The 25590-nt window shown below is 50.7% G+C and overlaps 4 protein-coding genes across 7 annotated transcripts in view; 2 read left to right on the top strand and 2 right to left on the bottom strand.

Moving 5' to 3' along the window:
- LOC121342090 overlaps window positions 1-206 on the bottom strand; it is a 4083-nt gene extending 3877 nt beyond the window's left edge. Inside the window, exon 1 of the mRNA XM_041416212.1 lies at window positions 69-206. The gene's annotated coding sequence lies outside the window, so the exon portion shown is untranslated. The remainder of the gene's footprint in view (window positions 1-68) is intronic.
- Window positions 142-5368, top strand: SCLY (selenocysteine lyase). 4 transcript variants are annotated; one of them, XM_041416211.1, is made up of 14 exons: window positions 142-274; window positions 597-691; window positions 763-875; window positions 964-1064; window positions 1216-1372; window positions 1654-1781; window positions 1886-2050; window positions 2381-2487; window positions 2826-2862; window positions 3204-3287; window positions 3440-3542; window positions 3725-3800; window positions 4460-4649; window positions 5127-5368. In XM_041416211.1, exons 2-13 carry the CDS (start codon window positions 642-644, stop codon window positions 4617-4619), a joined length of 1281 nt encoding a protein of 426 aa, XP_041272145.1. In that variant the 5' UTR covers window positions 142-274; window positions 597-641; the 3' UTR covers window positions 4620-4649; window positions 5127-5368. The 4 variants fall into 4 exon arrangements, with proteins under 4 accessions (XP_041272145.1, XP_041272141.1, XP_041272144.1 ...); XM_041416207.1 differs by having other exon boundaries at window positions 1633-1781; XM_041416210.1 differs by having other exon boundaries at window positions 1633-1781; window positions 4460-4658.
- Window positions 5369-6413: 1045 nt separating this feature from the next.
- On the bottom strand, window positions 6414-7685 carry SLC35G2 (solute carrier family 35 member G2). Its single transcript, XM_041416396.1, has one exon. It carries the CDS (start codon window positions 7671-7673, stop codon window positions 6444-6446), a length of 1230 nt encoding a protein of 409 aa, XP_041272330.1. The 5' UTR covers window positions 7674-7685; the 3' UTR covers window positions 6414-6443.
- A 5177-nt stretch (window positions 7686-12862) lies between these two features.
- Window positions 12863-25590, top strand: part of STAG1 (stromal antigen 1) — a 158447-nt gene continuing 145719 nt past the window's right edge. The window contains exon 1 of the mRNA XM_041416390.1: window positions 12863-12895. The gene's annotated coding sequence lies outside the window, so the exon portion shown is untranslated. The remainder of the gene's footprint in view (window positions 12896-25590) is intronic.

Genomic DNA, 25590 nt, shown 5'->3' with positions numbered 1-25590 from the left:
CGCCGTCCGCCCCCGTCCCGCGCGGAGGTCGTCGCTGCTCGCCCCGGACCCCCCTGCCCGGCGCTCACCGCCATCGCGCGGAGCGCGGCGCGGAGCCTGCGCGGGGCGCGGCACGGGAACCGCACCGACGGTGCCGCCGCCATCTTGACGAGGGGAAGCGCCGCCGCTCCCTGGCCTCGCGTCCGTCCCGGAAGTACCGCCCACCCCCGCGCGCCGGAAGCGCACTGCCTCGCGAGCCACGCCCATTCCGTCTCGGGCCGTGCGTGAGCGGCGCGTGAGTGACACCCGCCGCCACGCGGGGGGGAAAGGGGGCAGGGGGCTCGCGCACCGCCCGCCGGGGTAACGGAGCCCCGTGCGCTCGCGAGCCCCCGGCCAATGGGCTGGCGGCAGCGGATTGGGCGGCGCGGCCGGGGGAGCGGGGTGACGGAGCCGTTACTGCGGGGCAGCTGATTGGTCAGTGCCCTGAGGGGGCAGCGGCCAGTGAGCTGATTGGTGGCTGTGGGCAGGCAGGAGGGTGTTGGTTGTTGTGGTGCCCCGGGCGGGGCAGGTGCCTGGTGCCCCATGGGCAGCCCCATGTCTGTAACCCCCGATGCCAGGTTGGTGACGGCAGGCGGACAGTGACAGCGACAGTGACAGCAGCGATGGGCGCGGGGACACAGCCGGCGGAGGCGCAGTGTGACTCATTGGAGGGGTGAGGCCCTGCCCTGCCCCGTGCTCCCCCCTGTGCTCCCCAGCGCCGCTTATCTGCCCCTGCCCCTACAGGAGAGTCTACCTGGACTACAACGCCACCACCCCCCTGGCCCCCGAGGTGGCCGAGGCCGTGTGGGACGCCATGTGCCAGGCCTGGGGCAACCCCAGCAGTTCCCACCCTGCAGGTAGGGACCAGGATGGGCCGTGTTGCCTTCTCGGGCTGGGCCCCGTGGTGACAAGAGCCCGCGGGAGCTGCTGGATCTGGTCCTGCAGGCAGCAAGGCGAAGGAGCTCATCGGCAGCGCACGGGAGAGCCTGGCGAAGATGCTAGGAGGCCGCCCCGAGGACATCGTCTTCACCTCAGGTGGCACGGAGGTGGGAGCAGGGGCGACCTCCCTTCTTGGGAATCCCTGCCCGCCCACCCCCCCTCCCTCCAGCAAGCAGCAATGAGGAGGGTAGGGATGAAGGACACTGTGCTCCTTCTGAGCCTCCATTTTCCCTCTCTTTCTCCACTTCCCCTCTTCAGGCGAACAACATGGTGATCCACACTGCCTGCAGGCACTTCCACGACAGCCAGCGTGGGACGGGGGACAGCCGGGGCACACCGCACATCGTGACATCAAGCGTAGAGCACGACTCCATCCGCCTGCCGCTGGAGCAGCTGGGGAGGGAGGGCCTGGCAGGTGAGTGGCACAGGCACAGATGAGGTTTGAACAGGGGACTTGTCTCTGCTGGTGTTTTCGGAGGAGGGTAAGATCCTGCATGCTCTGTGATGTTCCACTTTCTCCCCCTGGAGAAGGGCACCATTTCCCCCGGTGGTTGCCCATGTTGCCCCAGGCTGGATGTGTCACCTCCCTGCTCTGTGCCTGTGCTCCCACCGCCCACACACTCCTGCCCTGCTCAGTGGGGCACACGCAGCCCTGAGCACTCACAGCCTACCCAGGGCTTGTCTCCTGGCCTGCAGAAGCCACCTTTGTGCCTGTGTCCCCACGGAGCGGGCAGGCAGAGGTGGACGATGTCCTGGCCGCCATCCAGCCAAACACCTGCCTGGTGTCCCTCATGCTGGCCAATAACGAGACCGGGGTCATCATGGTGAGTGCGGGCAGAGAGGGGCAGGGGCGGAGATGCCCTCGCGAAGAGGCGGTGACAGAGGGAGCAGGAGGTGCCTGGGATCAGCCCCTCATCCCTGCCCCCAGCCCGTGGCAGAGCTGAGCCAGCGCATCCGTGCCCTGAACCGGCGCAGAGCGGCCGAGGCTCTGCCCAGGATCCTGGTGCACACGGATGCAGCGCAGATGATTGGCAAGGGGCGCGTGGACGTGCAGGAGCTGGGCGTGGACTACCTGACCATCGTGGGACACAAGGTGTGGCCCTGCTCGTGTGGCCCAGCTGCTGATCACCCTGTGTGACATCTCTGCTGGGGTGCCAGGGGGACTTCGGGTGCCCCACGCAGCTTGGTACCTCACAGTAGCCAAAGTTCTCCTGCTGGGTGGTGCTCTGCAGACAGACTTCGCTCCTGTGGATGCTGTCTGGGCTGGGGGGCAGGAGACTGAGCATGGGGAGCAGCTCTGCAATGGATTTGCCTGTGTGATGGGCAGGAGCCAGCACTGGAGGGCACTCAGATTTGGGCAGGAGGGCAGGAAGCACTGCCAGTGCTGTCAGTGTCCCCAGGGTCACTGTGGCTGTCCCCACAGTTCCATGGCCCACGGATTGGAGCGCTGTACATCCACAGCCCTGGCACTGCCACCCCGCTGCACCCCATGCTCTTTGGAGGGGGACAGGAGAGGAGTTTCCGGCCAGGGTAAGGGGGCAGGTGGTTACCTGGAGAGCTGGGCCCCTGGCTGGTGGCCAGGCCACATGGGCTGCCTTGTCTGAGCTGAGCTGGCAGCTGTGTCACCTGCCAGCCCTGGGGCAAGCGATCCAGCATGGCAGGGAAATGGATCCATGCATGGAAACTCCCTGGAGCTCAGGCTTTGCCAAGGGTGTAACCTCAGGGTGGAACTGCCTCCTTCTCAACCACCTCAGAGAGGTGCCCAGGAGCTCCTGCCAGCCATGAGGGGTCCCATGAGGGAATGTCTGTGTCTCAGGGTTGGGTTTCTGGTCAGGAGAAATAACTCACTGGTCTCTGTTCCCTTCCAGCACTGAGAACACCCCGATGATTGCCGGCCTTGGCCAGGTCAGTTGGGATGGTCCGGGGTGAGTGGTGTAGACCCAGCACAGAGACAGCCACTTGTGCTCCCTGGTCATCAGAAGGGACAAACTTGGGACATGTGGGAGGTGGGGTGAGCTGGGAAAGGTGGTGGGGCTTTCTGATGCCAATTGAAGGAGCTGCTTTGGCACGCTTGCTGCGTGTTTGCAGCCCTGGCAGTCACCCAGCTCCCATGGCACAGGGCACTGAGAGGGGACACAGGGGACCTGGCAATGCAGAGGCTCTTCCAGGCTGGGCTCACATCCTGGGGACCGTGCACAGGGGAGGTGTCCAAGGGTCACTGGTGGAGCCTGTCTGTGTGTTCTCAGGCTGCAGAGTTAGTGAACAAGAACTGGGAGGCCTATGAGGCTCATATGCGGGATGTCCGGGATTACCTGGAGGCCACGCTGGAGGTGAGCACATCTGGTCCCTTGCCACAGTCTCGGGCTGCAGGGTGTGGGGCCCTTGAGCAGGGTGGATATGTCCCTCTGGCCCTGCCCACCCCCTCACAAGGACAGAGCTGCTTGGAAACCCAGAGAGGTTCACAGCCCTCTGATTTCTCCAGGCCTCCTTTGGGAAGCAGAGGATTCACTTCAACAGTCACTTTAAGGGCTCCAAGCGACTCTGCAACACCTGTAATTTCTCCATCCTGGGCCCAGGCCTTCAAGGTAGCTCTTATCCTGCTGCTGTCCCCTGATTGTTGCACAGAGCCGAGCACCTGCCCCTCACAGCGCCTGTGGCTGAGACTGGCGGGCACTTGGCACGGCTCAGGCAGGGAGGCGAGGCAGGAGTAGCCCCTGGAGAGAGCCTGGGCAGCAGGAGAGCTGTTCTTGTGTTGCTTGTGCTGCAGGGCGAAGGGTGCTGGCTCACTGCAAGGTGCTCCTCGCCAGTGTCGGGGCTGCCTGCCACTCTGAGAAGGGGGATCGGTGAGCAGACAGCTTTTCCAGCCCCTGTGTGTCTTCCCAGAGGACAAGAGTTGGGAGGGACGGAAACAGGACAGGGAGAGGGACAGTGGGTGGCTTGGGTAGCATCACCTGGGACAAAGAGGGTACGGAGCTCCTCCTTCCAGAGGAGCTCCTGAAGGGCTGTGAAGGGGATTTTTGCAGGAGACAGCTGGAATTCCATTGCTGCTTGGAAGGACTTTGTCCCTCCCAGCTTTGGTTACCAGCTGAGCTTGGAAGTACTTTTGCACTCCTGGCACTACCAGAAGAGAGCCTGCCTTGTGTCTTTTTGTGCCTGGCTCACCTGTTCCAGCCCTGCTTGGGTCTCCAGATGGCTCCTTTAGGGGATTTGGGGACTGTGAGTGCTTTTGGCCTGGTCTGGAGCAATGCCCTCTGGATGTGGCAGAGCTGCCATCCCACAGGGACATGGAACAGGCTCTTCTTAGAAGAGCCAGATCCCGCACAGGGCCACAAGCCTAGTGGGATTGGGTGCCCCTGGAAAGCAAACGGGGCTGTGCAGGGGACAGGTACCCTGGAGTGCGTCTGCAAATGTGATTGCTCCTGGGGCTCGGTGAGGCTCCCTGCTGTGTGGGGCTTCCTCGGCCTTGGAGTCCAACCTGCTCCTCCTGCTGGCTGTGTTCCAGGCCCTCCCCGGTGCTGCTGAGCTGCGGGATTCCCCCGGAGGTGGCGCAGAACGCGCTGCGGCTGAGCGTGGGCCGTGGCACCACACGGGCAGATGTGGACAGGGCTGTGCAGGACCTCCTGCAGGCTGTGGGGCTGCTGGAGCGGGACCAGGCCCCGTAGAGCCCTGAACTGCTCCACGACAGCACGCAGGTTCTTGGGGTGGGCCCCTGGGGGAGCTGCCTGTGCCAGCCTGGGCTCCGGGGAGGTTCTGAGGAGGGGGCTCGGCTGCTTTGGGGCTGGGGCAAGACTCAGCCCTGCTGCACAGTGGAGGCTGCTGCAGAGTCCTGCTGTCCAGTGCCCCTGGCTCGCCAGATGTGCCTAGCTGGGTGCCTGCACATGTATGTGTTGGCACAGCTGAGCCTCAGAGCTCGAGTCCCTGCAGAGGGACAGGCGTGGAAGCCTCGTGACCCGGTTGCTTTCCACAAAGGAAGCTTTCCTGCTGCCTGAGCAGCCAGAGGAAGAAAGACCATCTGCCCCAGAGTGAAATGAGGAGTTGACAGAAGCACAGCAGGATTCTGGGCTGGGAACTGCTCTGCCCTAAGCTGTCAAAGGGGTTTCTGGCTGGGCAGAGTTTTCCCAGCACTGCTTTGCTTTACCTGCTCCCTTTTTATTCTGTCCTTCCTACAGGGGGCAGAGCTCCTGTTGCCAACTCCACCTGCTTCTCAAGGAAACAGCTGTCGGGGCAGCTGTGACTGTGCCAGCACCTGAGGGACCCCTGTGTGGCCCAGGGGGTCTCTGGCATCACCAGCACTGGAGGACACAAGTGTCACACGGATCAGGAGCATTGCCATCTGGGCTGGCTGATGTCAGGGAACTTGATCTCCCTAAGTATGCATAGGAATAAAATAAATTGCTGCTTCTTTTCACAAGTAAAATGTATTTTCTATGGGGGAAGCTGGACTGGTTGGAGCCACCTGAGTGATGCCTTTTCCCTCAGAAAATGCTCATGGCACAGAACAGAGGCACAGGCAGCTGCAGTGGGAGGTGCCTGCAGGGCTGGTTGGCACAGAGCCCATGGACACAGGTGCTGGCCTTTCTCTTTACAGCCACACATTAGAATGGCCAGGAATACTATTTGGGCTCATAAAACCCTGGGGCTCTTGGTGAATCCAATGCCTTCCTGGAGTTTTAGGACCCAGGCACCCTGAGTGACAGTCACTGATGCTGCCAGGCTGGTCAGTACTGCCATGCTGCTCACACCTCCATCTCAAATGTATTCTTTTATTTCTCCATTTTTTATGCTCCCTTGGATAATACTCTAAACCTCCTTTAGAAAATATGGTTCCATTGAAGGGATTTTGGTCTGCTTCAGGGCTAGATCTTTTATCTGTCATGGACCTTACGGTTCCTGGGGACCTGTCACAGCTGTGGCACAACTGGAAATCCAGCTTTTGAGGCTCACTTTCCCCCGTGGGACGTGTGGGCTTCCTGCATTGTTTCAGCCAGAAATTTAGCCACAAAGCACAAAAAGCTTTACTGACTTCTTTATATGCACAGGAATTGCAAGTTTTAGCCACAGAAATTTAGCATTGCTCCATTTAGAATATGACAGCCAAAGCTTAAGAAGCATTACAGAGGAAATGACAATTTGGTTTGACAGTTTTAATGGCTCGTCTTCCTACTACCACAGCACACATGAATGAGAGTCACTTTTGAGTCCCTCTGTATTGCTTTATCCAGAGAAGGTCAAGAAGAGCTTGGCCTGTATTTCAATGGGCCAGCCTGTGCTGGCTGTGCTACTCTTTTGGGTGTGACAGAATGCTTGTGTGCAGCAGAACAAATCCACCTGGCACGGGAGCCTGGAAATACCAACATTGCTACATCAGCTGAGAAATGAAATGGTAGAGAGAAGTGAAATGGCCTGGCCACCAGGCTTGGACACAGGAGTTGGAAGGAGTCACTTCCACACGGTCACAGCCAGAATCAGACATGGAAATCCGACATTCATTTACTGGACAAATCCACAATCTCCTGATAATCTTGCCTTCTTAATTCCTTCCAGGAAAGCTTGTAACATGCAAGGAAAAAAACACTCACCAAAATAAGCACTGCCCCCACCAGATCACAAGTGCCTGGGAAGCTGTGCAGCACAAGGAGCTGCAGGACCATGGCGATGACGATCTCCAGGTGCTGCACCGTGCTCACCAGAGCAGGGTGGAACTTGCCCAGGGCGTGGTAGACCCCCAGGAAGGCTGCAGTGGAGCACAGGCAGATGGCAAGGAGATAGCTCCAGGTCTCCCCATCCAGTGGGACGATTGGCTCTTGGAGCAGGAACATGGTGGACAGTCCCCACACTGTTCCCGTCCAGCTGAAAGTGAACAGCGCTGTCCACATGCTGATGTGGTCTTTGATGGACCTGTAGATTATCATGGAGAGGGCAGTGGTCAGACCAGCCATGACGGTCATGGTGTAGCCAAAAGCTTCCTTCCAGGTGCTCAGCAAAGAGTTTTCCTCCTTAACAATGTTGGGGATCATGACCAGACAAACCCCGAACACGCTGCCCATGACAGTGAGTACGTCTATATAAGCCATTCCTTCATCTATGAGTAAAAAAGCCAGAATGGCACTGAACACCGTGGTGGTGGCCCTCCACATGATGGTCCCATTGCTGGGGGGCACTATGGAGAAGGAGGTGTAGGCACAGGTGATGGAGATGACATTGCACACCCCATAGAGGAAGAGCCGGAGCCTGTAGCCTTTGGGGCCGAAGGGAGGCTCGTGGTGGTAGCACACAGCAATGAGGGACAGCACCTGCAGGACCGAGCGGATGAAAATCAGCTCCAGAGATGGCACTTTGGAACGGTCAGAAATTAATCTTGTGATCAGAGCCACACATCCGTGAGCCACGGCAGACCCAAAAAGGACTGCCCACGTTTTCCTGGAATGCAGCACATTGCCTTCAGCAAAGTGCTGGGATTGTCCAGCCTCATCAGGTTTTGGCAGCTGTGCTGGTTTGGTGTCTATTGTACCAAAAAAAGTATTTTCTCTCTTCTTCCCATTATTCAGTAGTCTTCTCTTAGGATTATCCTCCATAAATACTCCAGTATCTTCATTAACATCCTCACATCCCTCTTCTCCTGGCTGGGGATAATGAGAGGTGTATTTCACTGTTACTGTGTTGGGATGAATTTTCACTCGCTTTTTGACTGGGTATTTTTGGGAAGACGTATCCATTTCCTTAGAGAAATGCCCTGGTCTTAAGAAAAAAAGTGGAGATACATTGTTGTTTAATGAATAATAAGAGATTAATGGATGTAAGTGTAAACTTGTAATAGATTACAAGCTATTTTTATCAACCTAATCCAAGTACTAGTAGCTTGTTCTTGGTTTTGCTTTAATTTTCCCCTGAGTTACTGCTAAATACCTTTGATGGCTGGGCCATTTGGATCTCCTTAAAAATCAACCACTGCACTTCACTTTAGTCACTAATTTTTGAGAATAACGTATTTTGTCATTATGCATGGTATACATAATGAATTCTAGTATATTCTAATAAGAAAGTTCTCTTGCTAAGCTTTTTGCCCTGTGGTTATGCATTATTGCTAATGGCTTGCTAGTGTTAGACGATTACAGGAGAAATTTGGCTGGAGGAGATGACTGAGTAACCTGGGGAAATAGGGAGCACCCCCAGGCAAGTCAGCAGTTTGCACGTGGATAACAACACATCTTTGAACACAACTGTGACAGCGTTAAACCCTTCTGTCTCCTCGGGAAGGGCCATTTCCCACTACACAAACAGTGCCCGTGATTCCTGCGGGGTGGGGCAGTTGTTTAATAAAGGCAGGGGTATGAAATGACTGTTCACACCATCTGTGCAGAGCCTTCCAAGTGAAGAGGTAGCAGGAGCAAGGAAACCTTCCCTGCCTGCTCTTCGCCCCAGTAAATAAAACCTGTGCAGACCTTACCTGTGACAGAGACATGCGATTCCAAGGCAGAGGGGGAAAACACCGCTTCATCATCTACGTCTTCGATGGGCTATCTAGACACAAACAACACCTGCTCTCAGGTACCAGCAGTGAAGGTTACAACCATCTCGGCACAGAAAGTAAAAGGCAAGGGAGGCTCAAACCCCAAACCACTTTAGATGGAGAGAAAGCAATCAGTGGCATCATGTCAAAACCACTCCTCAGCCATCTCCCGGAATTACTGAGGGAGCTGATCCAAAGAACAAGTGGTGGCTTGTGAGCAATAAGTTCCTACAGCTCGACAGCGAGCCAATGCAGCCTCCCATGCCTGCAGTGCTGCCCCACGGGCTGCAGAGGAGAGGGGGCGCAGGAGGAGCCATCCTCCCTGCCCGGAGCTGCCCCTCCGGAGCCGGGCTCCGACAGCGGCAGCAGCAGCTGGCACCGCTCGATGGCCGCAGACACTCCTTGTCCCCAGGGAGGACAGCAGCGTTCCCGGGGGCCCTGGTGGTGCAAGACCACAGCCGCTGGACAACGGGCTGAAGGGCAGGACAGCAGATTGTCAGGGAGAGCACAGCTCTAAGGGCAATGGTGAAGTGCGGGCAGTAGCTCCTCATAAACACCGAAAACACCGCGGCCAGGTTCAGCCCTGGCGTTTTCTGTGCCTGTGATCTGTGACAGCCAAGCACTGCCTGCGGCTGTGGCAAATTAATTTACATGAGAAAGGGACAGTCTGCCTTTTCCCTCGCGGGCTGAGTGTTCATTAACCCCTGCTACACCCTGTCTCAGTCGGCTGAGCTGTGGCCGACTCCCCGCTCTCTTCGCAGGGCACCAGTCCCAGCTCTGGGGGAAGCAGCAGCACCAGTTTGGAGCCGCACCAGCACCAGGGGCTGAGAACCCTCTCGAGTGCCCCCGTGTCAGGAGGCCTCGCCCAGCGCTGCTGTTCGCGTGTTCTGTGCAGAGCCGGGGCCGGAGCACAGCAGCAGCCCCGCGCGGTGAGAGCAGCCCGCGGTGTCCACGGGCAGCTTCCTGCGCAAGGAACCTGGCAACGAGCAGATGAACGCCAGGGAGAGCACACAGAGCTGGCTGTCAGCTGTGCTAGCCAGCACTTCATGCAGCACATCGACATTTACCGGCACCTGCCAGAAATGTGCCCCAGGCTCACCCGCTACCTTCGCTTTTCCTTCAGTTAAACTGCTCATTTCCGAATCTTCGCGTGCAAATGCAAACCGCACTGGGTGAGCCCAGGAAGGCAGTGATTTTCACCTGCACGGCTTTTCCCACCTAGCATTTTCATTGCGTTACAATCCACGGTTTTGCCTTGCAGCCTTAGAAAAATTAAGACTTTCTTGCTTTAAGGCACAACATACTGGATCGTGACTAAAATAAATGGCAGGAAAAGAAGACAAAAGTGGACAACAGGAATTATTATTAGATTGATAGTAGACCACTGGGTAAACTCATTCATTTCGTTAAGAAGCAGCTGAGTAAACGCTGCAACTGTTCCTGAAAACAAAGCCAAAACAGCTCATTTGTTACTATGAGCACACAACGGTAACTTTCTTGGTTCCTGGCTTTAGATCACATTTTCTTCCAACAAATAGTTGCAAACTCAACACAACAGTTTCAAATGTGGCACTGGACCTGTGCAATGCATTCAGGGATCTCTCTGGAGGAAAACAATAGATGGTGAGCGTGTAGCTCAAAATGGCTGTTCTGCACAGAGCTGCTCAGCTGGGAACCAGAGCGGTTGGGAGTCTGCACAGTGGAAGGGCAAACACGTGTGAAAGGCAGGAGATGGGAAGTAATAAAGAACAAAAAAATAAATAACAGGAATGCTTAGCCTAAAATTTCATTTTCCCAACTAAATACTGAGTGTATGATAAAAGTGATGCCAACCCTTTCTCAGTACATTTGTTTGTAGCCTTTGGTGACCTCACTTTTCTTAACCAGGGAAAGTTTCTATGCAGACTGAGATTAGGGCATATCCCAGATCCATTATGTGTGTCCCTGACACAAATTTAAAACAGACAGAAATCAGCACTGCCTATACAGACAACTTGCTACTTCTCTTTCTGCCCATAGCTTTTCTGGAAATTACATGAACTTTTTTATTTTTCCTTCATATCTGGAAACTTAACATGGCTTATTTGCGTTTTCTATTAGAAATACAAGGTGATTTTGAATCAAGTGTAATACAAGGTTGAAGATGAAGCACAAAATTGTCAAGTTATACAACAAACATTCCCAATTCAGCCTGGGACACCCATTTAAATTACCAGCTCGTTGAAATCACTGACTGCAAAGTGCGAACCCGGTTTTCCCTGGGGAACAAATAACCACTGTAAATTAAATAAATGGCACCGATCATGGATAGAATACAAACCATGATTTCTTTTAGAAGGACAAAACTGAATACTCCTCTCCTTCCTTCCCTCAACCACTGCAAGTGCTGGTTAGCCAGGTAGAAATAGGTGATTAGCTGCCCCTGACTGCAGGGGCTGGGAGCCTGAACTCTCCTCCTGTGCCTGAAGGAATGAGGGCTTTGAGGTCTGCTGATTCTAACCACCAATCTTGAATAAACTCACCAAAAAAATACTGTCATCTTCTGCCAGATTGGTTAAAATCAGTCAGCCTACTGAAGTGTTATTATGAAAGACTCACAGATGTGGCAATTCCAGTCACAGGCACAGAGTTGGGAATAAGTCAGCTACCCCAGCGCTCTGAAAGACAGGCTCCATAGGAACCCTTTGCCTCTTCTGTGGAAAATCCCCCAATCCTGACCAGATCAGGCTGAAACTACCAGAGGGCTGTGAGCAATCTCTACAGGATAACTACAGACTGACAATTCTCCTTGAACATCACACAAAGGAAAGACCCACCCACTCCTGGAAACCCAGAGAACTGACTGAACTCGTGCCACCTTCTCTAAACACACGTGTGCACTGACTTCTCAGCATAAGGGGTTTTGATTCCTTATCAGGTGCAGGAAAATCTCCTGAAGTCCTGTTTCAGCACCATTAAACCACCTGGAGATTCTGAGGTGTTTCATACTCCAGGCAACTGCACATGCCAATGGATCTACACTTAGGTGGTGCATGAGTACCTTCATCTTTTTAGCCAGATTGACATAAATCAATTTAATTAAAAATACATTCCAAGAAACTCAAGTCTTTATTAAAATTTAATGAATAGCAAAAGGTATTTAAGAAAATGAAGAAGCAATTACATGAAAGGAGTTTTTAGCACTTAAGCACAAGAGCAAGCATTATACACAAACCAAGAAACCAGTACCCCCTGTCTTCAAATTCATTGAGTCACATCCAGCAGCACTGCCTGAAGGAAGAGCCAGTACAACCTTCACTGAATACAAACACAAACCCTACACTGAAGTCCCACAGAGTTGTCAGTACATTTCTGGTAATATTTTGCTACCCAAAAAACGACCTCTATTTGTGCTAGCTCACTGAAGCAACCTCATTTGATGGGATATACCTTTAATTCCCCTTGCTTTCTCTATTCTCTTGCTGAATACGGGCTCCATTTGCAGCCATTTCCACGAAAAAACACTATTTTCTAATTTCTCCATTCATGCCTGTTGCCTGCTGCAGCTCCTACCTCTGCAGCAGCAAAGCTTGCGTTAAGTGATTTTGGGAGAACAGCCACTTTGCCTGCAAACTTCCCATTCCAAAAACCCTTATCTGAACAAACCCCTTCAGATAGCAATTCCAGGCACAGGGGAAAGAACAGAGAATACACGAACACTGAAATATAGTCCCCTGCAGCACAGGAAACCAGGAAAGAGCTCAGTTAGATGTAAGAAAGGTTTTAAGAGGTACATTACAATGGGCTGAAGCACGAGACGGCACCTTCGGTCCATGACAGCAGCTGACAGGTCGAGATGAGCGATACCTCACTCACTGCTTTGGATCCTCTCCCAAAAATCTGCACCCCTGGCAGCCAGCGGAGCGCGCGGGGCGTGCAGGAGGGGACAGTCGCCTGCAAAGCGACCGAGCTCGGGAGCGCTGCGAGGAGGGCGGCACCAATCGCGATGGCAACTGTCGCCGACACGAGGGCACTCGTCAGAGGACGCGGGGCGTCTCCATGGGAACCCCTCCGGGCAGGAGCGGGCGAAGGGCGGCGGCTGCCCGGGCTCGGTCCCCGCCGTGCCGCGCCCTCCGCGCCCGCCCCCGCCATGGCGGAGAGCGCCGGCCCCGCTCGGCCCCGGGCACATCACTGCCACCGCCCTGGCGCCGCGGGCTGGGGAGGCGCTCCGGCCGGGCTGGGCCCTCGCCCCTGTTCTGTCGCGACAGTCACGACCCCCTTCCCCCCGCCGTGTCCTTGTCCCCGCCGCCTCACTGGGCCCGAGTCTGTGCCCCTGCCCCGCTGTGTCGTGACAGACACCCCCTCCGCGGTGCCCGTGTCCCCGCCGGCTCTGTCGCGACAGTCGCCCCCCCCCCCCCCTCCCGGGGCGCCGCCGCGGCGCGGCCCGAGGTGAGCGCGGCGCGCGGGGAGGGAGCGCGCGGGAGGCGCCGATCCAAGATGGAGGCGCGAGGGGCGGGGGCAGCGGGGCCGGGGCCGCTCGCTCGCTCGCTCGGTCTCCGCGGCGGCCGGGCCGGGAGCGGGCGCTGCCCGTGCGAGGAGAGAGGAGAAGGGGAGGGGAGGGAAGAGGAGGCGGCGCGGGGCGGGGCGGCTCCTGCCGGAGCAACGGGTCCCCCGGGCGCGGCGCTCTTCGCCGCCATCTCATTGTCCCCGCCGGGGCTTTGCCGGGGCCCACGGGAGCGCCCGCGCCGCCCGGGCGCCTGGCCCGAATCCAGCGGGGCCAGGCCGGGATGCAGCCCCGGGGCCGGGGACCCCCGCCCGCCGCTCCTGTTGCTCATCCCCGAGTTTCCAGTGCGGTGGCACCGGGGCGAGCGGCCGCCCCTTGGCTGGCCCGGGGGACAGAGCCGTGTCACGCAGTGGTGGGGCTGCCCCGTGTTTTAAATGGGAAAAGCGGCGCGCCGAGCCCCGGGGATGGCGGGACCGGAGCCGGGATCCAGCGATCCGCGGCTCCGGGAGCAGCCAAGTGCAGGCAATGCCCTGTGGCCGGTGCTGGGAGCGGGGGAGAGGCACAAAACCGGGCTGGGGTCCTGCACTGCTGGGCTCAAATATAGCAAAGGTTGTGCTGGGAGTAGTGGAAGGCTTCGGTGGTGGTGCTGGTCACTTGGTACCTGGCCCATCCTGGGAAGTGATGGACAGCTGCACTCTGCTTTCCCTGTGCTCTGGGATGGAACAGGGAGTGTGAGCAGTGGTTGGGAGGAAGCGTGACTCGGGAGAAAGAAAATAGTTGTAGTATCCATGGAGAAACTTAAAGGGACATGACTGCCAATACCAGTGTCAAAAAACTTAGTTTCTGGGAAGACACTGTGAGTTTAGTTAAACTGAGTTGAGCTGCTTTGTAAGTATTGATTATTTCAGTTGCATTTCATGCAATTTTGTAGCTGTGTAGAGTTAGTGTAGCGGTAGCATCTATTGTTGAGGTTGCTGAAGAATGAAAAACCTTTTCCAGATCACACCACCAATGCAATTGTTATTAAACCGTGTCCTGTGTTTGGTGGGATAGATGACATTAATGTCTGAGTTCAGTAAGTTTTCCATGTTACTACACTAATGAAAAAGAAGAGGTGTGAGAGAAGGATCAATGCAAATTCTTTGGATCCAAAGCAGTTTGGTCTTGCCTAGTGCTATAGCAGGGTTATTTGATGAGTGTTTGTACAGTGTAACCCATCCACCCCTGAAGAAATCACTGGGCCACAAGGCACTGTGCAGGTTATCTGTCAAAAGGTGCTCTGGCCATGTGAAGAAGTTCTTCCTGTTACAGAATTAGAAACCAGTGCATTCTTTCTTTGTTTTTTTTTTTTTTTTTTTTTCCTGACTCAACTGTGATGACTTTTTGTTGGAAAGCCTGAGAAAACACACGTAGGGGTGCAGAGGTTTTGAAATGACACGCTAACCCGTGATGCAGCAGGATTTCCTTGTGAGCAGGAGGGCTGACTTCAGTGGGACTGATTAATCTGAGAGGATGTAATTTTTACTGGCTGCTCAATAGAGAGTGTGCTGTTGAATTTCCATGTTGCTGCTGCTGGTGGACACATGGATTTATATCAGTGAGAGTGGGTAGTGGGAATGAAGCTTTTCTGAAGCTGGGTGAACAATTAATGCCAGTTCTGGAGGTTTAGAGCACTTAATCCATCTAGAGCCCCTGTGTCCAGAGGACTGCAGTCCACAGCCTCTGGTGTTTCCTAACATTTTACAAAGTGCTGGCGTTGACTGGTTCACTGAGGGACAGCATTTCTGGCCAAATGTCCCCACCCAGCATGCTGTGGTCCCAAGTTGTGAGGGCAGCTGAAACCCTGCTGCTGGAGCCGTGTCCCTGGGGTCTCTGAGCTTGTCACCTCCTGCCCCTGGCCACAGCCTGCCCTTCATGCTGTGCAGACTTGGTCGTGACTTCTTCTGCAACTGCGCTGCACCTTTTGAGAGTTGAGAAGGTTTGTGAACAGTATTATGGCTCATATTTGGATGCGATGACAAAATTTGTTCCTTGGGCTAGTCAGAAACTCAACAAGTGAATATTTTTCATTTGAAAGAACAAAATGTACCTTGAGTTTGTGCTGGTGACTGTGGCATTTCTTTCCCTTGTTTGTAAAGACATGCCCTGGTGCAAGTTGTCTAAATACTGGTAATTTAAATAACATTTTAGTGGGCGAGTGAGCCCATAGAAGTGTAAGGATACAGTGAGAGAAATGCTGAATTGTGATGACTTTCTAAGAAGAGTCCTTTTCGTGGGATGAGAACATGCCTTTATGGTAATATTGTGGTTTGTTTTCTGGTAACATGCACAAAAGCCTCTCACACCCTGCTGAGAATCCCAGAGTGCCAGATCCGTAATTACCACAAGACATACTGAACGAGGCAAACTCTGCTGAAGTTGTGCAGGAATGTTAAAGCCAGAATTCAGCTGCAGCACTGCTCAGTGGGTGATCAGCCTCTCTGGGATCTCCCTGTGCTGCACCTTGGAGTTCTGGGATGAGGCTCTGGCTTCTGGTGCTTGGAGTCAGACCCAGGAGGTGATGCTGAATCTGGTGCCAAGATAAGGAAGTGCATTATCTCCATCTGCTGTATTGACTTCAGGACTTAAAATGCCAGGCCACGTCTGCAAGATACTTCCTACTTTCTTTAAAGTTTTGGGGGTTTTCTTGTAGTCACTCTCATTTATCAGTGGAGCTCTGAAACTCCAGTTGCAGATTATCTCTCACTTGCAATGCCATTGTGTCTGCTCATTTGGCTAAAAGCAGAAAGGACTAGAATTGGTTCTTGTTCTTGGAGAAGAAAGGGAAATCCTACAAAGTTTTGAGTTCATGAGTAGATAATTGTTTTGTTGTTTCTACCTACGGCATTCAGGGAAATGAAGTATTTTGCTTTTCCATGCTGATGTAGTTTTGGTTTGGGTTGTAGTTTAATATGTGATCAGAACACAGAAACCTCTTTCTTCGTTCCCTTAAAAAATACATGGTTTAGAGAGTGTTAGTATGACCTCTTGCAACTTTTCAGTCTGAAAAACACTTTCAAAAATAAGTGTTGTTTTGTGAAGGTGCACTCTGTTTGTTTTTTTTTTAAAGGCAGACCTCACCTTCAGGTTGCTGTAAGAGCTGAAGGGGAGGAACTGCAGAAGGAATCTTGTCCTTAGCTGTGGTTTTGTAGCAATGTGCTAATTTAATTTCTGATATGTCCTATTGGAAGTCTGACTGTAGGCAATGGTTGCAGCTCTTGTGTCACTGAGAGAATACCCAGGAACTCAGGTGCTTTCCCTGTGGTTTGAAGGATCTGTGCTCCTGGCCTTGCTAGCTTTGCCACATTTCCTCATTTGTATCCCTGCAGGCATTTTATAGTTTGGAAAATGCTTTTAAATAATACCAGTGTGCTTGAGTTAGCACACTGTTATTATTTAAAATAATCTCTCCTACAAGAGATCCATCATGGCCCAAAGTGTCACCTGTGTCCTGTTCTGAACTGTAGGTGTGACGTGAACTTGGTAAATTTGGTAACTCTGCCTTAATTTTGGAATATCTGGGGAGAGAATGCCTATTTATAAATGCAGGTAATTCCATATGAAGTACAAGTAGTGCAGATACAAGGTTTTTCATGCCTCCAGGCCCCTGACTTTGGTGGGTGCTGCTCTCTGTGCCAGAGCTGGGAGCACTGGCTGGCCAAAGCTACCAGCCCCTGGTCCCTGACCTGCTGCTCATCCTGCCCAGAGGGGATTCGGGTCTTAAAAGACACAGGAAGGCTGCACTTGGTGTGGTGGGACAGGCTCTCAGCCACAGCTGTCAGCATTATTAGACATGAGAGTGGGAGTGTGTTGTGAGCTCCAGTCACACAGTTATTAATCATTTATTTCAGAATTAGGAGCAGGAGGTGGAATTTTTAAGCCTGTCCCCCTTCAGTTGAAGGGCAGGTTGTTTCAGGTGGTTCCCAAAAGTAATGAAAGCAGCCTGAGGGAACATCCAGCCAACTGTGTTCCTTGCTGTGCAAGGTTTCAGCAGCAGATATGTTATTTATTCTATAAATAAATCTAGTGGGTTTATATTCTGTAATTCTACAAATAGCAGGATTGTATTATATTGGCAGATTAGCTGAATGAAAACAGTGTTGACAGATTGTTCAGCTCATAGGAAAAAGGTGTTTCTTTGTAGAGTTACTTAGGGATTATCCTGTGCGTCAGAAATGTTTCTAAGTGTCAGCTATTTTTCTACAATAAAATCAAAACAATTAATCTTGAATACATTTTTACGTACTAAAGCACACCGTGTGGAGGTGTTTTTTGAAACCAAAGTCCAATAACAAGCTGAGTATCTGCTCTCCCCCACATGAGGGTTTCTCTCTCTCCTTTTAGGGTTAGAATCCCCAAGGACCTAGAAGATACCGGCATGTTTGTGTTTATAAGTGGAAAATGAAACTTCATTTGCCAGTGGGTAATGAATTCCACTTTAAGTGCATGCTCAGTGTGTCAGTTTTGCAATGTTAATTCCTAGATCTGTTCATTAAGGCCACACGAGCTGGTTGCTGCCAGTGGAATTGCTGAGGATGGTTGAGCTGCTCTGCCAGGCTGCTTCAGCTGAGAGGGATCTGTGTCCCCACAGCTGCACAGTCTCCCTTCCCTTTGTGCTGCTGCTGCCTTGACCTTCCCTGGGGCTGAATTCCCCACCTGGCAAACTGCTCTGCCTGGGAGGGAGGTTTTTGTGCTCAGTGAGTGGATCCAGTCAGGCTGTCAGAGTCAGGAGTTGGTAGAGGTGATGCAAGGTCAGTGGCAGGAATACTTCTGGGGAAAAAATGGTCCTGGAGATGGGGATCCTTCGGATGAGAGGTTCAGGTTGGCTCAGCTGTGTGTGCCTGTGCTGGGTGTGGATGTTCAGCCTGGAGCCCATTGCTCTGAGCACAGCTGGGATTCTGTGGGCGCCTCTCACCCTCTGAGTGCCCCCTGCCAGCTCTGCTCTCTGCAGCCTGTGTTTGCTCTTCCCTTCCCTTCCAGGGGCTGCTCCTGCCCTGCCAGAGTAGCCTGCTGCCATCAGCACGTTGCTGGCATTCTGTTCTAGATGGAAGAGTGTCCCGGTGTGGCCTGCAGCTCCCACTCACGGTGTCATGGCGTTGTGTGGGTTGAAGGGACCTTTCAGATCCTCTGGGGACACCTCGTGCTCCGAGCCCTGCGTTCCTTGGGCTCCCTGGGGCCCTGCTGTGCTGGCAGAGATGGCCACTTGGTTTGCTCTTTGTCTCCTGTCTCTTCACCAGGTAACCTGTCCATGCAAGGTCTCTTGTTGCCATGGCAGCTTAATTTCTTTAAGGGCCTTTTCTTGTTAGATGTCTCTTGGAAATTAAAGCAGCCTCTGTCAAGTACAGTCTGCTGGTGTAAGGGAGGGCCTTGTGAGAAATCCTGTAGATTTGTGGAACTTGACTTTCTTATATAAAAGGAAGGTTGACTTCCCTGTCTGAATGCTGTAGTTTATTTAGTTGCCTACAGATCTCTTTTCTAGAATGGTTTCTACTAAATTAGGCTCACTGGACTGTAGCATCAGTGTTAGGTGAGAGAGTAAACATAACTATAAATTATGTTCAAGAGTAAGCACTGATTCAAGCAGTAGAATTTTATTTTGAAGTCTTTTTTTTCTAGTTCACTTACGTGGCTTCTTTGGTGTCTGATAGTTTTGTTTTTCCCACGTCCTTACTTTAATAGGGCATTGCTTGTGGGAGAGGAATTAAACATCTCTGTTCTAAGAAATGAATATTTTTAACAACAGAGAGGTGCTTACATATTTTGGGATCTCTGTTTTCCTGAGTTCAGTGGAAATTGGTCCGTGCACTGATAATTATTGATAGTGGAGGTGGAGAAAAGGACAGAGGGAAGGAATATACACAGTACTCTCCTGTGGGCCTGTTCCTGTTGGCTACTGGCTTCAACAAACCCAAACAAATGGTTGCAGTGATACTGTAAGATAAATACTGTAGCACAGGGAGTGCGAGTCAGCAGTGCACAGATCGTCCTTGCACACAGAGCTGAGACTGGAGGGGCTGCCCGCCTCTGGCTGCCTCCGAACTGTGCTCAGCCAGCTGTAACCTTTGTGCCCTGCTGTACGGCGTGCTCTGGGAATGGCAGCGAGAGGGGAGAAGGGGAGCTCAGTAGGAAGGAGGGAAGCTCTTCCCCAGGCTTGGCCACAGCTTTGGGTACTTTGCCCTTTGAGCTGCAGATCCTGGCTTGTTTATTCTTCACCTCCTTTCAGTTCTACGATCCCAGTGTTTCCCTTAGGCTCTTCGATGCTTTTTCTGTTTTAGCACTAGCTGATTGTTCTGCTTGTATTCACATAAATCAAATTCACCTATAATGTGTCCTTTCCCATCCCTCTGAGAAGGGTCAGTGTAGCTGATCAGAAGAAAGGGCATAATTTCTGTGGGTTTGTGCATCTCTTTTGCTTCCCAAGTCAGAGAAGTGATTTTTTGTTTTTTCTTTTTTTTTTAATATCTTTTGTTTCTGTAAGCTCCACTTGCAACAGTTTTCTCTGACAAAACAGTAAGATGAAATTGAAATTTAATTCCTGTTTCAAAATGGTCTAGGGAAGTTTTGAATACTAATTATTGTGCTGTTGTAAAAGATGCTGGACATGCTCAGAACCTGAAGAGGTGTGTTTCAATATTGAGCTGTTACACTTAATTTTCTTCCCAAAAGCAGCCAGAGAAGCTGCGTGTTTTTGCTTTGCAAGGGAAGGTTTTTACACACTTAAGTTCCTGTTGGTGGAACTATAAAGCACCAGCATCAAGGACAGAAAGCACTGGTGTGGGGGCTTATGTAAATCCTATTGCCTGACCAGGTAATGAATCGGGAATTTCTTGTCTTGGAGGTAAATGTTTGTGAATGCCAGAGCCATTAGAGCTGGGAGGACAAGCCTTTTCCATTGGTATGCCTTACTTTTCTGATTTCTCATTGCTGGTTGTTGCTTCAGAGCTGTTGGTGTCCTGGTGGAAAGCTGAGAAGGAAAGACAGGGGCTAAGAGATAAGGCTGAGGGATGAGAATCAAGGGAACCAAAGTGTCACAGTTGAGGGGTGGAGTGAGGAGTTGCCATTTGTAGCTGCCATTATTTCCTGGACATTTTGTTTCCCCAAGGCAAGTGTATTGTTACAAAACTGCTAAGGCTTGAATGTGTATCCTTTTCTAAACTTCCAGAATATTTTCTTGGTGATCTCTACCCTTGAGGATTACCAGGCCTTTTGCAAGAGTGTGCCATTCATCAGCATCATCCATAGCATTTGTGCAGGACTTGGAGCCCTGTGCCATGGCAGGAGGTACCCACCAGCATTTTCTGCAGTAAATTCTCAGCTATTGGCAGGGCATGTCACTGATAGAGTTCCATTGTGAAATACACAGCTGAGAATAACCTTTCACATCTTACTCGCCCATAAATTTTTGGCAGTCAGTTCCTTTGTTGTCTGTCCCTCAAACAACTTCCTTGACCTAAAGCCGTGCTTTGATAACACCCACATCCAGGGTTGAGCTATTGTGTCTGCCTCTGTCCTGGAGGCCACGTGTTGCTCCTCTTTGTAACTCGTGCTTGCATTCATGCCGATGTCAAAAGATAATGACTTTGTGTGGCAGTGGTCACAAAAAGCATTCAGCGTGTGGGACAGTCAGCTCTGATTTGTAGTTCCCCAGTTCTGATCTCTTCACCCACAGGCCTGGTAAATGACAAGCAGCAGCACTGTGAAGTGTCACAGAGTGCCACTGCAGTTATTTCTGCTGCTGGAATCCTGAGCCTGTGTGCAGGTTCATGGTATTGGCAGAAGTGAGCCTGACACAGGGAAGAGCTGGTGGAACAGCTGTCATGGAACAATTACTTAATTAAAGAGCATGGGAATGGACAAAAACAGTGACTTCCAGCTCTTTAGGAGACATAAATTCATGGTGAGCTCTCTGCACCAAAGGCGGTGTCAGGGCTGAGAGGAACAGGCTGTTCCTGGTGTGTGATGGGGCAGCTGGTAGAGAGAGTGGTGTTGTGCAAAGTAACTGCAGCTCCTCAAGTGGCTTGTTGTATATATGTACATAAGAAAGAGGTGTCCTTTTTAATCTCTGGACAAGCTGTTGCTGGTGTTGGTGGCGTGCCAGGCTCTTTGAGGGAAGGCCCAAGAGCAGCAGGAGTGTCTTGAGGCAGTGTAGGAACTGTCCTGCCCTTCCTGTGGCTCCTGCATCTGATGCTGCAGTCAGAGCTCCCTGAAATGGGGCCTGGGATGGGAAGACAAAAAGCTGTGGGGAAGGAAGGGAAGAACATGCTGGTTGAAGGCTAGAAATGATCTGAATATCATCTTACATTCACCACACTTGCCTATTAATAGCCAACAAAGAACACAAATTTAATACACCGGGCAGCCTCATTTGTATTATTTTTCCTTAGCTGTAAGCTCAGGCAGTTTGGGACTTGGTTGCTGGGGATTTTTTTTAATCCCCAAGGGGAATGTTGGTTTTTCCATTGTTATAGATGGCTCAGATGAGCACGCCTGTGGTTGAGATGGGTTTTGTTAGGCAGTTACTCCCATCTAATTTCAAATAACACATGCCTTTGACAAATCAACTGTCTGGACTGGAAATTCCTGTGTTAAGTTTTTAGCTCCAGATTGGTTACTTTTGTGGTGTTCTAACAAAACTTATTCAAATTGATTTTTAAATATGAGATTAAGGTGGGGTGTTCTTTTGGTTTTTGTTTGGTTTTGTGTTTTTGTTTTTTGGTGGGTTGTTTTTTGGTGGTTTTTTTTCTGTTTGGGTGGTTTTTTTTGTTTGTTTGGTTGGTGGGTTTTTTGGTTTGGTTTTTTAGGTGTGGTAAATATATCTTCTTCTAAGGATTTCAGTGTGTAATTCCTGCTGAGTTTTCATGCTTTATGGTAAAGGCCAGTGGCTTTAATGAGATCGTTGTTTCCCAGTTGTTAAAAAAAAATCCACATTGCTTGATCATTTTGTAATTGTCTGCAAAATAGTGAGTGGCAGCTTGGTTTGACTCGGATATCTCTTTCTTGCAGATTTTGTAGTTGTGCAGGTTTTGCATAGGAGGATTTTGTGTGTGCCACACAGAGAGTAACCTTCACTGCATACTTCCAGCTCTGGGAAAGGCAGGAGTCTAAAAGACATCAGTCTGCCACTTTGTGAACAGAAGCCATTCCTGAATACCAGACTGTGTGAGGCATAACTCTCCAGGTTTGGAACCGGGCTTTGATTTTTTGGTCTCTGGCCATAAAGTTGCCAAAAGGTGGATCTTGTCAGTCAGGTGTCTTTTGTGCTGTATCCTTGTTTGCTCCAAAGCAGGCAAGTTACAGAGGGCTCAGATAAGGAACAAATGTTTTTCTTAACTTTGTTTAGGAGAGAAAATGTATTTTGGATGAAATCTCCCAGAGGAACTTGAACAGATACTGGATGGGAAGATCAGTAAACCCAGCAGAATATAACAACATCGTGTGCTTGGGCAGTTGAGAATGTCACAGGGCATACAAAATAAGGGGGCAAAATCATGTGCTTTTAAACTGGCCAAGAGCTGACTGGTGATGTTGAGGTCAGAGCTGTTGGTGCTGTTGCATTCTGAGGGTGCACCTACAGAGTGCAGGCACACAGTTTGTGGTGATTGGGATGGGGCCCAGCCTCATCCCCAGTGGCACAGCTGTGAGCAGCAGGTGAGCAGCACTGACAGCAATGAGCCATGGAGTGCCCAGGGGCACTGACCAGCACCAAAGGGAGCAGAGGGCACACAGGGGCAGTGTGTGAACATGAGGGGATAAAAGGCTGGGACAAAGAACAAGAAGGGCAGAGCTTGGAGCCTTCTGAAGTAGTAAGCTGTTATTGTGTATGGGTAGGTACCTGAAGCCTTCTGGTGAGGTAAGGTGTTACTGTGTATGGGGGAATGCTTAAAGCTTTCTGAAGTTGTATGGTGAGACTCTCTGTATCGTGGCCATCTCAACTGTGACATGTGCTGTGACAACAGTGTCTCAGTTTGGCTGTGATCCCAGGTGGAAGGTTCCTGTCTTGGGGGCTTGTTGGTCACTTTGTTGTGTGAGTGTCCATGCTCTCACCACTGGAACCCAGTGGCTCTAATACTATTTTACCCCCTTAATTTTAAATGTCCTGATCCTGTGTGATGGGAAAAATTAACACCACCCTGCCCCCATCATGTTCTTTTCCTTGCGGTATTTTTTCCTTATCCTGCAGCTGATAAGAATTTTTCCTGTATTACTAGCAGAGATTTCACCTTGAAGTATGATTTGTTGAAGACCACTACCCAAAATGTTGTAGTGGCTAATGGTTTCCTAAAATACCTGCTCTGCAGTCCTCTACCCCGGGCTTTCAAGTAGGAGTTTTCTATTATTTAGTCCTTTAATTATTCTCCTTTAAGAATAGTAGGTCACTTTTGAAAAACTGCAAAGTGTTCATCACTTACACATTTCCATCCTCTAACTGGAATGTGCTGTGTTGTGAGAATAGATGCTAGAAAGGCTTTTACTGTTGTGGTTTTATTTAATGAAAGAACTCGGAGTGTGTTTTTCTCTAATTATTTTATTTGAAGTTTTTTCACTGATTTGTTTTGTGCATTGCTGGAATCTCTAGGGTCACAACTCTTAAGTCCAAAATAGTCTTGCTTTTACAGCCATTAAGGGATATTAAAGCTGTAGACCTCGGTGCAGTCTTGTGTTTTACTGGAACAATGGACTTGTTCTAGGATGGTTATTTATTTACTTTCACTTTTGTGAATCTTCTGGGCTTTCTTTGTTCCCAAAAGAACACAGAATGAAAAAAAAACCCAACAATGGAGAGAGAACTTGAGTTAATAACCCCTTTGTCTTGGGGTTCAACAATTTACAGTATTCCTGACAGCTGCTTGTCTAATCTCTTAGTTGCTGGATATTTCACTGCATTTCCTAAGCAACTTATTCCGGTGCTGTATGTTCTTACTGCCTGGTTTGTTTCCAGTGTTTAACTGACATATTTTGCAGTTAACTTGGGTTTTATTTTGTTGTAGTGAACTGTTTCTGGTGTACCTCAATATCCATGAGCTGCCATTTTTTTTTCTCCTTGAGCTCTAACACAAACTATGTCTGAGTTTCTCAGTGTTTCCTTCTGCCTCTGGTTTTCTTGTCCTCAGACCCAGCTTTCAGCTCTGTAGACTCTCTCCTGTCAGTTCATATCTCGAAGTCTGGGCCCCCAAACTGGGCACTCGTGTTCTGATGCTGATGATTTAGTGGTGCAAGGTGGATTGTTCTTCATTCATTCATTCATTCATTTATTTATTTATTGTGACGAGCTCTTCTTGCTCGTCGCTCATCCTTTCGCTCGTTATTAACTCTGGAAGGCTTTGCAGGCCATCCCAGGGGCTGAGAATCTGCCTTAGCCTGTGCTTGGGTGTCTGGAGTCACTCGATTTCTGTCACCGAGAGCCACAGTTACCTTGTCACAAAGGGAGGGATGGCACCCGCATGGGGGGTGATTGTCCCCTGTGTGCTTAGCACGGCTGCAGCACAAACACGGGCTCAGTCCTTGGCTGGGATGGCAGCAGAGAGGAGCCCAGGCTCTCCCCTTGCTCCTGGCGAGGAGCAGGAGGAGCTCTGGCTGATGCTGCTGGCTGATGCAGTTGTCTGTGCTGTCATTTCATTAGCTGCAGTCTTCAATATTCATGAAGAGCACTGAAGAAAGAGGCTGCCTTGTTTGTGCAGCATCAAGCTGCTGGAAGCATACATGGAACATTGGTTTCTCCACGTCCTTTGATTTCCAATGCTGCTTTTTTGTTATTATAAAATGGTGCAAGTCGTCATGCCGACTTTGACAATACAGAAAGAAGACTTGGTTGTTGTTTTTTGGGGTTTTTTTTTGTGGTAAAAGTATAATAGCAGCTGTTAGAGGAACGACTGGGAAAGAAAATTAAAATACGCAAAAAAAGTTAAAAGAGGATGCATTTAATGTGAATGTAATCTGTGTGTTTCACAGACTTGCCCTAAAATTTTCCTGGGAAACAGCTGTCTTCCAGCATGGACAGCATTTGCAGATTTTGTTTCTTCCAAACTGTAGGTACATTTTTGTGCCAAGCAGAGATGTTCTGAGCTTTGAAACCAGTCTTCTGGTTATGACATCACTAGCAACATTTATTTATTGTCTGTTTGTATCCTGGATTCCTCATATCACAGCATTTGTTTCCTATCAGTTTAAAATGTTCAGGGAATAGCTTCAGACAGATTTGCTTTGGTGCTCTACTGTTTTAAGTGCATTATGATTTGAAACCTGGATTTCACTCCTTGTTTGCTTATTTTGAAACTGCCTTTTGCTGTGTTTTACAAGCTAGTTTGTCATGGGATTGTACTGGTAGAGGTAGGATGAAAATTAAAAATTTATTATTTTATAAGTAAATAAATTTAACTAGGTTGTACTTTCTAGGCTTTACTGAATTTTGTTCACTTAGTAGCTTTATCTTGATAAACATACCTAACTTCTTTTTAGTGCTTTTTTATCCTCAGTTAGTGCTTTCCCACCTCTTTTTTAGGTGACAGGCTATCACCTTTGCTGCCCTGCTGTCACCCCGAGTGTCTGCTTTTGACTGATGAGCCTCTGTCCCCTGACCACTGTCGCTGCTTCCTCCAGGGGC

Source organism: Onychostruthus taczanowskii, unplaced genomic scaffold (genome assembly GCF_017590055.1).
Source record: "Onychostruthus taczanowskii isolate IOZ18803 unplaced genomic scaffold, ASM1759005v1 scaffold51, whole genome shotgun sequence".
Classification (NCBI taxonomy): Eukaryota; Metazoa; Chordata; class Aves; order Passeriformes; family Passeridae; genus Onychostruthus; species Onychostruthus taczanowskii.
The sequence above is the reverse complement of the archived record's forward strand: the minus strand, read 5'-3'. Positions and strand labels throughout refer to the sequence as shown.

What these genes read in the sequence shown, in the direction of transcription:
- SCLY (XM_041416207.1), top strand. Translation starts at nt 642, where the DNA reads ATGGGCGCGGGGACACAGCCGGCGGAGGCGCAGTGTGACTCATTGGAG. An exon ending in GAGAGGAGTTTCCGGCCAGG is followed by an intron (nt 2,488 to 2,825) that starts GTAAGGGGGCAG and finishes GTTCCCTTCCAG; the next exon opens with CACTGAGAACACCCCGATGA. An exon ending in CCTGGGCCCAGGCCTTCAAG is followed by an intron (nt 3,543 to 3,724) that starts GTAGCTCTTATC and finishes CTTGTGCTGCAG; the next exon opens with GGCGAAGGGTGCTGGCTCAC.
- SLC35G2 (XM_041416396.1), bottom strand. Translation starts at nt 7,673, where the DNA reads ATGGATACGTCTTCCCAAAAATACCCAGTCAAAAAGCGAGTGAAAATT.